The sequence below is a fragment of the Harpegnathos saltator genome, unplaced genomic scaffold (genome assembly GCF_003227715.2).
Source record: "Harpegnathos saltator strain DR-91 unplaced genomic scaffold, Hsal_v8.6 scaffold462, whole genome shotgun sequence".
Lineage (NCBI taxonomy): Eukaryota > Metazoa > Arthropoda > Insecta > Hymenoptera > Formicidae > Harpegnathos > Harpegnathos saltator.
Window position 1 is genome coordinate 349,893 of NW_020230275.1, and position 13,417 is coordinate 363,309.

The 13,417-nt window shown below is 42.3% G+C and overlaps 1 protein-coding gene across 5 annotated transcripts in view; it reads right to left on the bottom strand.

The window, feature by feature from the left end:
* The window catches only part of LOC105184179 (zwei Ig domain protein zig-8), a 133,075-nt gene that overhangs the window by 107,943 nt on the left and 11,715 nt on the right, over positions 1 to 13,417 (bottom strand). For 2 of the 5 annotated variants that reach the window (XM_025301993.1, XM_025301992.1), the window contains exons 1-3: positions 7,586 to 8,531; positions 5,552 to 5,738; positions 2,954 to 3,143 (exon numbers count right to left, since the gene is read on the bottom strand). In XM_025301993.1, coding sequence (XP_025157778.1) covers positions 2,954 to 3,143; positions 5,552 to 5,683 — 322 coding nt within the window. In that variant the 5' untranslated portion in view covers positions 5,684 to 5,738; positions 7,586 to 8,531. Of the gene's footprint in view, positions 1 to 2,953; positions 3,147 to 5,551; positions 5,739 to 7,585; positions 8,532 to 13,417 lie in introns of those variants that run through there. The other 3 variants (XM_019841895.2, XM_025301994.1, XM_025301995.1) reach the window with 3 other exon arrangements.

The window sequence follows — 13,417 nt, forward strand, 5'->3', positions numbered from 1 at the left end:
AATCGAAGCGATCGAAGGAAATTTCACGCTCGACCCACGCGTTTTATGAAGTTCCCCGAGATTCACTTGACGTTCTAATAAGAGCAGCTCGCTCGCAAATGACGCAGCGAATAGAATCAGTCGCGCGAGATTTTATAGGCTTCTCGGGAGAAACCGCTTTGCGATGCGAGCGACCGCGCCGCCTGACGGGAGCCAAGCTGGAGAGAACGGCTGTAAAGGCGTCCTCCTCTTCGAACAGGTTGTCCTCGGCAACCGAGATATCCTCAGCGATATTATGTCTCGACGATGCTGCTGCACCCGCGTTTATGACCCGCGACCAAATAATACGTCTCGCGCTTGCTGCTCCTTGCTGTTCCTTGCTGCGTTTTCACAGACGGCGAGATTCGCGCACCTCGCGAGGTCGGCCGATCTCGCGCGTGCCGCGAGTCGTATTTCTCGAAAGGTTCGTGCCGCGAATGTTTGACGTGGTGGATAAATACAATTAATAGTAACAGATATAATGCACGAATATCGGTAATAATAGAATATATTAATAGCCCACACACGCGCGTACAATAAATTTCGAGGCCACCGGCAACAATTAATAATTAGCCACCCCGTTAGCGCCCGATCCGGTTACAATAATCGAATTTGTGACGAGTGAATTTTCGCGAAAAGACGACGAGCAAAAACGGCAGCATCGATCCCGTTATTACCGCGAATCACCGCAACGTTGAATAAACGCAAAGCGAATATGGCGCTGGGATCCCTTAACGTGTTACGCGCCTTGACGTGTAAAAATTTCTTCGAATGTTATTACTGCGCGCACGCGGCGCAACAACGTCCGCCGTATTTGCCTGGCGCAATGTTTATCAAATGGAAAAATATGCTCGTGACAATTCCGATAATGGCCGGTGGCGGCTGGTTGGACTCACTCGCTCGCTCCGCTCCGCTTCTCCCCGTAGAAAGCTGCTCCATCGCGAACGAGGCTGCCTGTCGAATGTACACTTTTTTTTACAACGCTGCACGCATTTCCTCCCTCTGATGCCGCAACAACATTCGCGAATTCGCTAGGTCATTGTTGTTTCCAGAATCCATTTTCCCGTTCTCTCGCAGGACAGTCGCCCCGTCAGTCTCCGGCCGAATGTGCGTACACGCACACTTGCGCCTTCGCTCTTGGACGCGCGTTTCTTTTAGGCCTGTTCCGATATCAGTTTTAGAAGCTTTGCTTTTGATTATAAGACTGGCAGGCCTCTTAAACTAAACCTAAATACGTAATTAACGGCTGGTCAATTAGCAAAATATTAGCATATTAGGTATATGCAAACGTTTTAGTCTTTTTTAGCTCTCTGATGCAACTGTTTTAAATTGAAATATTTTCCCGCCGTTCTGTGTCTTTTAAGATTATGTGCACCACTTAAGGTGCACATAACCTTAAAAATGACAGTTGATGCAATGAGTAACGAAAAACTTTATATTCGAGACTGCACGAGTATGAATTCCGGCAAGGATAAAATGCTGTTAAAACATGTGAACCCACTTGTTCTGTTCTTGGAGAAAATATTGCGTCCCACAATATGCGCAAGTATTGCTTTCGTCACTTTAAAGACGGCGATTATGACGTGGGTGATCGTCCGTGCTCTGGAATACCATGAAAGGCTTGAGGCCGACAACTTGGAAGCGTTGTTGAATAAAAACCCATCCCAAACGCAAGTAGAACTTGCAGAACAGCTCGGAGTTGATGAAGCAACAGTTTCAAGGCGACCGCATGAAATGGAAAAATTCAGAAGCTTGGAAAAGACAAACTCTGCACACGTCTAATAATAAGTAATAAAAAATCTATCCATTCCTCCATCTAATATTGCAAAATTAATAGCTAAATTCAAGTTTGTAAACAGAAACAATGCATGGCTGTGACGTCCAAGCGTAATCAGCTGATCAATTACGGAACGTATTCAAATTAGTTCAAGGCTTACCAACTTTATAACTAAAATCAAAGTTTTCGGAACCGATTTCAAAATGAGAGTTCTGTTTCCGTCCTTCTTCTCGGGACTTGATGAGAAACTTTATATTCGAGACTGAACTCGATATGAATTCCGGCAAGGATAAAATACTGCTAAAACATGTGAACCCATTTGCTCTGTTCTTGGAGAAAATATTGCGTCCCACAATACGCGCAAATATTGCTTTCGTCACTTTAAGGATGGCGATTTTGACGTGAGTGATCGTCCGCGCTCTGGAACACTACGAAAGCTTGAGACCGACAATTTGGAAGCGTTGTTGAATGGAAACCTATCCCAAACGCAAATAGAACTTGCAGAACAGCTCGGAGTTGATTAAACAACAGTTTCAAGGCGACCGCATGAAATGGAAAAATTCAGAAGCTCGGAAAAGATTAAAACTTTGCACACGTCTAATAATAAATAATAAAAAATTCATCAATTCCTCTATCTAAAATTGCAAAATTAATAGCTAAATTTAAATTTGTAAATAGAAACAATGCATGGCTGTGACATCTAAGCGTGATCAGCTAATCAATTACGGAACGTGTCTAATTAGTTCAAGGCTTACCAACCTTATAACTACAACCAAAGTTTCCGGGACCGATTTCAAAACAAGGACTTTGTTTCCGTCCTTCTTCTGCTGCTACGATCCCGAAGAAGATTTTACAACTCCCGAATAGACTAGCGCGGCTTTGAACAATGCAGTCACCGAGCCGGGAAAATGCCGCGCTTTTTTTCAGCTAATTAAAACGTTATCTGGCTATACGAATCTCTCAGCGCGAAGCAGCACGTGGCGAGATATCGCTAACGCCACGTCAACTGGCCACGTCAACACGGCAGAGACATGATATACAGACTGACGATTGATTTCACGTCGCTCGTTGACATATCCGGCTTGCGAGGTCATCATCACGGACGCCGAATAGTCGCAATTACATTCGTCCGGGACTGGATCCCGAAGGTTTACTCACCGTGCAGCAGCATGGCGAGGAAGAAGATGCAGATCATTTTGAAGGGTTTGCGCCGACCGGTCCCATCACCGCCGCACCGCAAATCCATCCCCAATGCTTTCACGGTCCATCGTTTCCGGTACATTTCACGTCGCGCGCGAGCGGCCGCCTCTTCAAAGTCGCAACGGCTCGACCAGAGTGACGTTTCTTCCTGCTTGGCGATAAAAAGAAATTCGCTGTCTTACTGACAGTCCCGACACTAGTCGCTGGCTCGTATTATTCCTATCTGTCATTGGCAATGTCTCGCGAAGTTGAGCTTTGTAAGCGAGCCGCGACGATAACATCGCCCGAACGCGCAGAATGGAGAAAGACTCGCGAATTTTCGCCGGCAGATCGGCAACGATGAAACAACTTCGTTCCGGGGTTAAGGGCGGGATGAAAGCAAGCCATGTTTCGTATCTGCGCTCGGCGCAGCTGAATTGCGCGCGTAAAGAAGATCGTTAATTATACGAGAGAAAGAGAGAGAGAGAGAGAGAGAGAGAGAGAGAGAGAGAGAGGAGGGGGAGGAGAGGGAGAGCCCAGCGCGGCTAAATATAAAAGTTAACGCGAGAAAATGATCTACTGTGCAATCAGGTTAACGTCTCATATTATACGCAACGATATACCGCTGATACTCTCCCGAATTATGCAACGAAGCGTTACGCACGAGTGTGCGCAATTACTCGGGAAAGTAATTACTTCCGGGGCGCGATTACGATTTCAAGCGGCGCGGCAAAAAGTGTGGAAGGAGGAACGGGCGTTTTAAAAACGCCGTAGCGCGCGCAGCGTCGCGTCACATCGCGTCGCGTTTCTACTTACATGGTTCTGAAAAGTGTGCGTTATATTTGCACCCCCGTGAGAGAGGCAACGGCAGGATTAACTACCAGCCCGACGCTAAACGCGCATCCGAGCGCGAGACGCACGACATGTGGCCCTCCCTCCCTGCCTTCCTCCCGTCGCTAATCCTTCGTTTAAAAGTTCGCATTAAAGTGATGCGCGGCGCTCGATCGAAAACGAACGTGATCCGGTTCTGATTGTGCTCTCGCGTCGTCACTCTCGCCAGGGTGTGCGTTACCGGCCCCGGCAAATCATCACAATCGGCAGAATTAATTTGATATGTACACAACACGGCCGGGAATATTAATTTCGCTTGTCATTTCAGCGAGTGCGTCCGCATCCGCGCGACGTAGTTACTGCCATAAACCAATCCCGCTCCAATGAGACTGAATAAATAGCTTAATCTAACCCTACCGAGCCGAGAGTTCGACGGGGAGATATTGGAAGATTGATGCGATATAAGACAGTCTAGTTAACATAGCAATATATACCGTTAATGCAGTACCGTAATATTACCGTTTTGCAATTATTCATGCCTGCTCGTGTTGTACGAACGAATAATCAGCGGCTAAAGATAATGGCTGCTATTCGGAGTATGTGAAACTGTAATCATGTTCACTCTAGTTCTGGCTTAATCAGTCCTCCGATAATCTAGTTTGTTCATGGACTAACGATGTATCGTGTCGTTCAGAGACATTTTTTACGAAATTAAATTAAATTTAGTATTCGAGCTGAGGAAATTAAATCCTTCAGATGGTATTCATAGGAGGATCCTGTGTATTAGGTCTAGCAGTTAATTCTTTCCGATGAAATATTTACATAGCTCGGAGCAAAATTTGAAATTGAAATATTCTCCTGTTTTGCAGTTCTAAAGTGTTGACGTTTAACTTGTCGAAATGACATATGGTTTGGAGTTTGATGCACATAACCTCAAATAATCAGTAATGTTCACGATGGCTATCAACAAAGAGTATATTCGATACGCGACGCATTTCGCATTTCATTCAAACAAAAACGTTTCTGAGGCAGCTAAAATGATTTGTGCTGCTCACAGTGAAAACGCTGTGACCGATCGCACGTGTCGAAACTGGTTTGAACGTTTTCGAAGTGATGATTTTGATCTTTACGATTAACCATGTCCCGGTCGAAAAACTTTGAAGACGAGGAGTTGTAAAATCTGCTAAGTGAAAATACGGCATAAACACAACAAGAACTTGCGGAAAAGCTGGAAGTAAGCCAGAAAGCTATTTACGATTGTTTACATTGTATGGGAAAGATACAGAAAGAAGGAAAGAAAATGGGTCCCACGCGAATTAACCATTGACAATAAAAATCGCCGATTGACGTAACGCCATATGCATTACCTTGCTTGCCAGACAACAAAAAAAAAGATTTTTTGCACAAAATTGTAACTGGCGACGAAAATTGGATTATGTATGAAAATCCTAAACGCAAAAAATCATGGGTAGGTCCTAATCAACTGACAACGTCGACAGCAATACCCGAACGTTTCGGAAAAAAGTTCTTCTCTGTATATGGTGGGGCTAGAAGGATGTGCTGTACCATGAACTTTTAAAACCATTAAAGCAGAGAGCATTTGTCAAGAGCAACTGATACGTTTGAACGATGCAATTGAGAAAAAAGGCCATTTACTAGACAAGGCAACCGTAAAGTCATCTTGCTGCACGACGACCGCTGCTGCTAAAACACATACAGCAAAAGCCACAAAGGAAAGCATCTTACATTTGGGCTGGGAAGTTCTTCCACATGCAGCGTATTCTCCAGACTTGGTTCCATCAGATTTTCATTTGTTACAGTCGATGCAACACGCACTGTCTGATACAAATTTTCCGATAGTTGACGACGAGATTTCATCGATGACCTTATAGCCTCAAAGTCACCAAGTTTCTATCGTGGTGGAATTCGGCAACTACCCAATAAATAGCATAAGGTCATTGATACAAGCAATGGAGAATATTTAATTGATTAATCTTGTTCTATTTATTTTTAAATAAAGATTGAAAATTGTCGGAAATCGGAAAGAATTAACTACTAGACTTTATATTTAATCGCCTTAAATTTATCTTTAGACATCATTTCGTAACCAATGAAATGCGATCATTAGAGAATTGTCAAAGCGCGACTTTTGAAGTTTTTGTTTACTCTTTGAAACTCTTTTTTTCTTAATTTGTGACAATAAAATTATTCTCAATGGACACGTGAAATAAAATAAAGCAAAGTAGAAAGGCTAATCGGACTACAAAAAAAGAATTTCCTGACGAATTTGACATTAAAAAGAAAGAACTTTATGGAGACAAGATATACAAACACGAACACGAATAAGTCTAAACAAGAATGTTGGAAGGAAATTCTTGATGATATCAATGGATATATGTCAGGGCGTATATATACGCCAGTGGTTAAAAAGTTAAAACTATTTTTAGACTACGACTAAATCAAATTCGTCTTGTCTCTGAATAGCACCCTAAGTGCAATAGTAATATTCGGTGTGGAGGAATGCTTAAAAATATGGTTTTCAAGCATAGCTAATGCCAGCGATTATTTGCTACTTTTATTATACCGGATGTTCAAATAAAAGATTCTCTCTAAAAGACACTCTTAGAGAGTAGATAGTATTCATTATATAGAATAGGAATAAATATGAATCAGAAAAATCGACCTTCTCAGAGTTACAACCGTTTTTCGATTTTAGTAACGCCAGCTTTTATTTGCCTCCATCGATCGCGTACGGTGAATAAACGAAGAGTTTAAGATAAGTAAAAAATATTATTTCTTTATTCATAACAAATGTTCTATGTTCTCTTTTTATTGGATTTGGTTAGCTGCATTTTGAATTCACTGAGGTAATTCTTGTATATTATTTATAGGTGAAAGATAAATCTCCTCAACCTTTCATATATTCTCATAAAAAAAAAATTCGGTTGATTTCAACGGAGAAAAGAGAAGAGGCAGTAACCGGTCCAGCCCATCTAATCCGTCTTTCAACGAATATTCTCTCTAACCCTTTGTATTCGGCATAGCTGGCATAAACATTTATTCCGGCAACTCGGAATGCCAGCTGTGTTGGCATAAAAAAATTTAAAGACAGAGAGCAATAAAATAATAAGTACGACGACACTAAAGGAAATAAAGATCCTGTTTTATGTTTTATCTAGGAATTTAGGAATTATATTTATAATTATCGAGTTGATGGAAGAAAATATGGAAATAATCGAGTGCGAAGGGTTAAATGTTCTCTGACAATTAATACACTCTATTGTGCCATATCGAGAAACAAGAATGACATATTTATCAAACAATCACGATAAGCTACGTCTGCTAATACACTATAAAATCGTATAACCAATAAAAGCGCATAAACAACTCGCTTCATCCAAATCGAGCAACATTCATAATTCTGAAGTGATTGATTTTTCGATTTATGCTTGCTAAATACTCTTTACTTCGTACAATGAGTACATATTTAACCTGTGAGTCCGGAGCGCTTCTTTCCAACACCTTGTATATATACTTATAAAATAAAAAGAAATAAAAAAATAATAAAAATAAAAAGAAAAATAAAAAAAGTTATCTCGAAGAAAAACGCACGTAAGGGATAAAATCGCTCATCGAGTACAATGAGTAAATTATTCACTCTTTGAGTCTGGAACGTTTTTGTTTTCTGAACATCTTGCTACTAAATATTAAAAAGAAAATTACTTTCGAGAATAACGTAGGTGAGGGACAAGATCGCACATCCGGAGATCGCGAAATTACCTGGGAACAGATCGCAGGGTCTCAGAACGGCGGCTCGCACACAGCAGTCGTCACGAGATATTCACGGGACATCGAGCACGCCGAAGCGACCACGTGCGGTCCGCTGCTTCTACGGTTCATTATCCCCGTGCTGCCTGCGCGTGAAGAACTCCCACGTGCACCCGGCGCGACACGACTGGCACTCGCGATTGATAAGAAATCCCAGGTTAACGCGCAGCCTGGCGGGCTCGTCGACTCGACACGCGGCCGTTCGCGGCTGTTCGCTCGACGTAACGCTGGGAATCGCTCGGTGCACTGCTTCTTCGTCGTCGTCGTCGTCGTAGCAGCAGCGTCCGCTGGCGAAAGGGAACATCTCGTGGCGATAGAGAACAGTCGTCACGAGCAGCGCACCTTCTCGCCCCTATCAGCCGTCACGAATGAACGAGCGCGGGGCAGGCGGGGGCCCCGCGTAATCACAGAGAGAGAGAACTGGCGCGTCACTAAATCCTTCCAGCGCAGCTGCTCCGTACTTCCACGTGGACGACTGCGGCTCTCGCGCGAAGCGCATCTTCTCGCGAGGATCCGGCGTGTGTCGGCGTGGTCCGTGACGTACGATCGTGTGAAAGGGCTACGCGGGACCGCGCGCTACTTCCGTCCCTCTAAAATGTCGTTCATTCATCATACCGCACGCACACTAACGCGCCGCCTCGCCGACACTTTCGTCCACACGCTCGCGCGGAGCTGGCGGCGCGGGGGGAGGAGGAGGGTGCAGGTAGCGGGTGCATGCACCTCCGGTGTCGTGCATGCACCGGCCGCGGAGGGACAGATTGGGGGCGGGAGGGAATGAGGAGGAGGGGTGCGAAAACGGGTCGAGCGGGGCGGCAGGGGGCGATAAGGGGGTAGGGAGCGAGAGGGAGAGATAGGTGCGTAAAGAGACCGGTAGGCGAAATGCTGCCGTGGTGGAGACCGCGACCCAACTGCGCCAGCGCTTAGCTAGATATCAGCCCCCGACCACCGACGTCAACTCTTACCACCACCAACCCCCTGCGATGCCCAGCCGTGCCGACTCTCACCCCCGCGTGCCGCCCCTCCCGTGCGCGCCGTCATAGTTCCAGCGTCGCGTCGTCGACGGCTGATTGTAAGAACGCCCGGCGTCCTGCGATGGCATTTCTATTACTAGCGCGAGCATTGTCATCGATGACTCCTGTGCGCGTGCGCGCGATCTGTTCTAGCGTTACACTGATATTAAGGTTGTTGGCGGGATAAACGCGCGACTATACAAACAGGCCGTTATCGGCAGTTGCCGAGTTTGCCTCGATGTCGTTCGCGATATTTAACCAGCCAACGTGCGCGCCCGCGGCCATCGACGTGGCCGGAAAATTTATCGGGTCCGACTCAACGAAATTTTTCGTTTTAGTTTTTTTTTCCGCGAGCGTGACGCCTCGATTCTTCGATACAGCATTGTCATTTTGATGCGCCTGATAATTGCGCTTTATGCTACTCGTAGTAATGTTCGCTGCTCTCGTTATTATTGTTTCATACGCGTTGGTTAATGCCCGCCTTTGTCCCATTGATAATGGAAATTTTAATTCTCTCGATTGGTTGCAACTATGTGAAAAAATGGTAGAAATAATTTCCAGAGACATTTCTAGAAAAAGAGGCAAAAAACCGCAAATATGTGATACATTCCTTCCCGAGCAAAAAATGGTTAGGGCCATTCTCATGAAGCATAAGACCCCGATGAGGCTGAAAGTAGGATGTCTTAAAAAGGGGTGCCTCATTATTACCATATCAGGCTCCGAGATGGATCTTTTAGGGATACCTTAGATTTTACGAAATAAAGCTTTAATAGGAAAAACTGAGAAGGACCTTAGAAGGATTTTTTAGGGACGCCTTCGATTTTACGAAATAATGCTTTAACATTGAAAACTGATGTGGGCCTTAGAAGGATCTTTTAAGAGATGCTTTAGATATACAAAAACAAGTTTTGTTATAGAAAATTAATAAGATCTGAAGCGTGTAATAAAATTGTCACAGTTTAGTATTGTTTTAGTAATAGCGGTACACTCTATTTAGTTCTTTTAAAGATTTTTTAATTATACCGCAATTAAAAACAAATGTTATTAGTTTCATTAGTTGCCATATTTATTAATCTCTTCCAAGGATTTTTCTAGTATTGCCTTCGTTTTGAAATGCAGCAAACTTTAATAAAAACAGTAGCAGGATCTTTATGTGTAAAAAATGCTATATTTTATTGTAAAATATGCTGTATTTTTAAAATAAAAAATTGTTGTTGTGTACTAACTAGGTTATGAAGAAATAAAGAAATTACAGTCTAAATTTCTTGGAATGAAAAAAACAAATATTTTTATTCAAGCAGTGATAAAAATATTTCCTTATAAGGCCCTGTTGATATTGCCTTATAAGGTCCTCATAATATTGCCTTATAAGGACTCGTTAAATCAGATTTTATACATCTTGTAAGGCCCTTGTCTTTCTATTCTTACTAGGGCCCGATTAATGTTAGGGAAAAATAATCAAGCCCTTACCAGAACCCTATTAATTTTTCTACTCGAGTTATATCGATGCCCGTTGTTAAAAAAAGGAAAAAAGAGAAGGGTCGCCGATTTAGCTATTATTAGCAACTGCCGTTATTACCAGAGATTTTCCCCTGCGTTGAGCTTAAACTATATCTATTTGAACATTAATATGATATTACTATCGATTAGCAATGTTGATGGTTCCCAGGCTTTAACCTTTCATCCCCTACCAGTAATCTAGCTGCACGGTTGTTAGCGTCAGCATTAACGGCAATATATAGGCGACGGTATTTATATTAATATTCAAACTATCGCCGCGCTACAGGTTTTATCGGTTAATTCTGTTTCCTTCTAATTATTATTAATCACGCCGTTTTGTGCGTAATTAAATTCAACAAATTTGAAATTATAAATTCAACCTCGCAGTTTATCGCACGTGACAAGTTTTATTTCGTTACACAGTATTTAGACAATCATTGTAACGTATTGTCGTAGGCAACATCCGCCCGCTAATGTCATCAGGGATTGCAACGTTACACCGCGGTCGTTGAAAATTTGCTCGTATGCCATTATGTTCTCCTCTCTCATTGGATTACTGAATAAAGTATCATTACAGCGCACTCCTCTCTTTCCGCGACTGCAACAATCGCGTTGAATATTTTACCTCGTTTCGAGTAACGAGGCGGATTGTCTCTCTCTCTCTCTCTCTGTCTGTCTTTCTCCTTCTCTCTCTTTCTCACTCTTTCTTTTCTTACGCTATATTCGCAATCTGTATATAGCCGAGCAATCGCGAACTCTCGCGAGGGAGTCGCTGACTTAAAAGTTATCCCGGCAATTCTCCGAATAGCAAATTCCTTCTCATCGATTATCTGCGTTTCACTCGGCTTTTATTTTCTCATTGTTCACCGGAAAGCTCTTCCTAGCGGATGGCATCCGTAAATATCTCAACGTAAAGCACAGGAGCAAGTATTTTTTCGCTTGAATGCTCGGAGAAGATTACGTATTAAAAAAGCATGTCTCTCTCTCTCCCTCTCTCTCTCTCTCCTCCTCCTCCTTTCTCTCTCTCTTTCTCTCTCTCTCTCTCTCTTTCTTCTCTCTCCTTCAATATCGCATCGATCATCGACATCTTTAGGGGGTTCGCTTCAGCCGCCCTCGATCTTCGTTCACGGCGCGGTACACAAGTCTCAAACTCGTAAATACCGAGATGCGGGGCGAACGGCGCACGGAGCAATTTTCGCCGTATCTTGCAATTTTCATGCAGCTGCAAATGGTTGTGTATGGCCCGCCCAGAAGGCGAGGCACGCTTCGCAGGTGCTTGCGACTTGGGCGTGCCGCGCGATGATGACCTCGTTAAAACGCCTTTTAATCCCGCGCTCCCCGAACACATAGACAACTCCGGCGCTCGCCGGAGAGAAAGAGAGAGAGAGAGAGAGAGAGAGAGAGAGGGAGAGAGAGAGAGGCGGACTTTTCCGAAATATTGTTCCCGCCATAATTCATCGATCCTGAACCAAAAATTCAAGCGAGCCTCGAGCTAAGCAGAGTCAATGGGTGAGTCTCGAGGAAACACCGGCCAGAAGGTTCCTTTTCGTTGAGCCTAATCACTTAGATTAACATACTGTTTTGGAGAATAGCACGAGTGAGAGAAAAAAGGGGGAGAGCGGAATTTTTAATCGTGCGTTCTTAGACATTTCCTTCCGAGCGCGACGCGCGCACGAAGAAAAATATTCTGTAGTGACAACTAAATTTCAGTTAGGAAATTTTTTATTACATGAGGTTCGGTTGCAACAAAAGAGAATTCTATTTCGCAAAGCGAAGAACTATTCGCATCAACAACTGCTTTCGATTGAAGGAACTCAAATTTTCCGTCTCGAAAATATAGTTGCTGCAGCAAAGTATGTTACTCTCACAGAAAGCATGAAACTTCATCCGACATGTAAAGAGAAACGAAACTTCAGTTACTGCAGTCGAAAAGATTCGTTTGAAGAAGTTGAATGATACTGCCAAAGATGCGATTTTGAGCCCGGCCGCGCAAGTGTTTTTCCGCGAGCTTTCTCTCTCTAAACGTACTCATCTTTTTTTTAACACTACGGCGCGACAGAGAATAATTAAAATTCTTTTCCGCGACTGCCGAGAATTTTGAGAAATCAAATCGTATCGGAAAGCCTGACGGATAATTTATCATCTTAACGTTACATATATATATATATTTCAAATTTACTAAAATTTGTAGCAAATTATACAGGATGAGGCACCTAAAACAGGCTACATGAATAACTTTGAAAATATGCAAGATAAGAAAAAGATTTGTGAAATAAAGAAATTGTAGGGTTTTCAGTAATCATATAACAATATTAATATGACCTTGAACAACATCATCAAAATTATGGGAATGTCACCTTGAATTTTTTAAATAGAAATTCCTATTTTTTATTATACCATCTTTTTCTACCAATTAATTTGAATAGCTTCTGTCTGAAAAATTTTTTTTATTTGCCTAATATTTTTTGAGACATTTAAGGGAAACTTAGTAACTTTCTCAATATTTGAACAGTATTTCGATAACTATTTTTTGGAAGAGAAAATATGGTAGTAGAATTTTTTACTTTATTTATTCTCAAGAATATACTGTTACAATAATGTCCTAACTTTTGTTAACTTGATGATTTTGAAATTTCTAAAAGTCATCAAGTTAACAAAAGTTAGGGCACTATTGTAATAGCATATTCTTAAGACCAAATAGAATAAAAAAATTCTAGTACCACTTTTCTTCGACAAATATTTTTATTGGAATATCGTAAACTAAATATTGAAAAAGTTATCAAGTTTTCCTCAAATATCTCAGAAAATATGAAACAAATATAAATGTATTTCAGATAAAAATTGTTCATATTAATCGGTAGAAAAAGATGCTATAATAAAAAATAGGGGTTTCCACTTAAAAAATGCAAAATGACCTTCCCGTAACCTTGATAACGCTGTCAATGATGCAATTTTCAATTCGACCGTTCTATTTATCCGTGTGAAGAATGAAACTTGTAGGCAAAAAAGTATTAATGTTCGATTCAGATGCCCGAATATATTTCCGAGACAACAGGAGCCTTCTAATGGAATTTCTCTTGTGCTGCAACAAAATTTTCCGCTGATTCCCGAAGAACAGAAGAAGGTTTCGCTTGACGTAACTGAAATTCAATCATATCAACCGAATAGTTTTCTGCGGCTATGTATCTTTCCACTCTGAGTCGAGCGGCGTGACGGTGATACGCAGACGTGATAGTCCAGCGGCTTAGTCAAGAAATCTGATCCCCGTTCTACC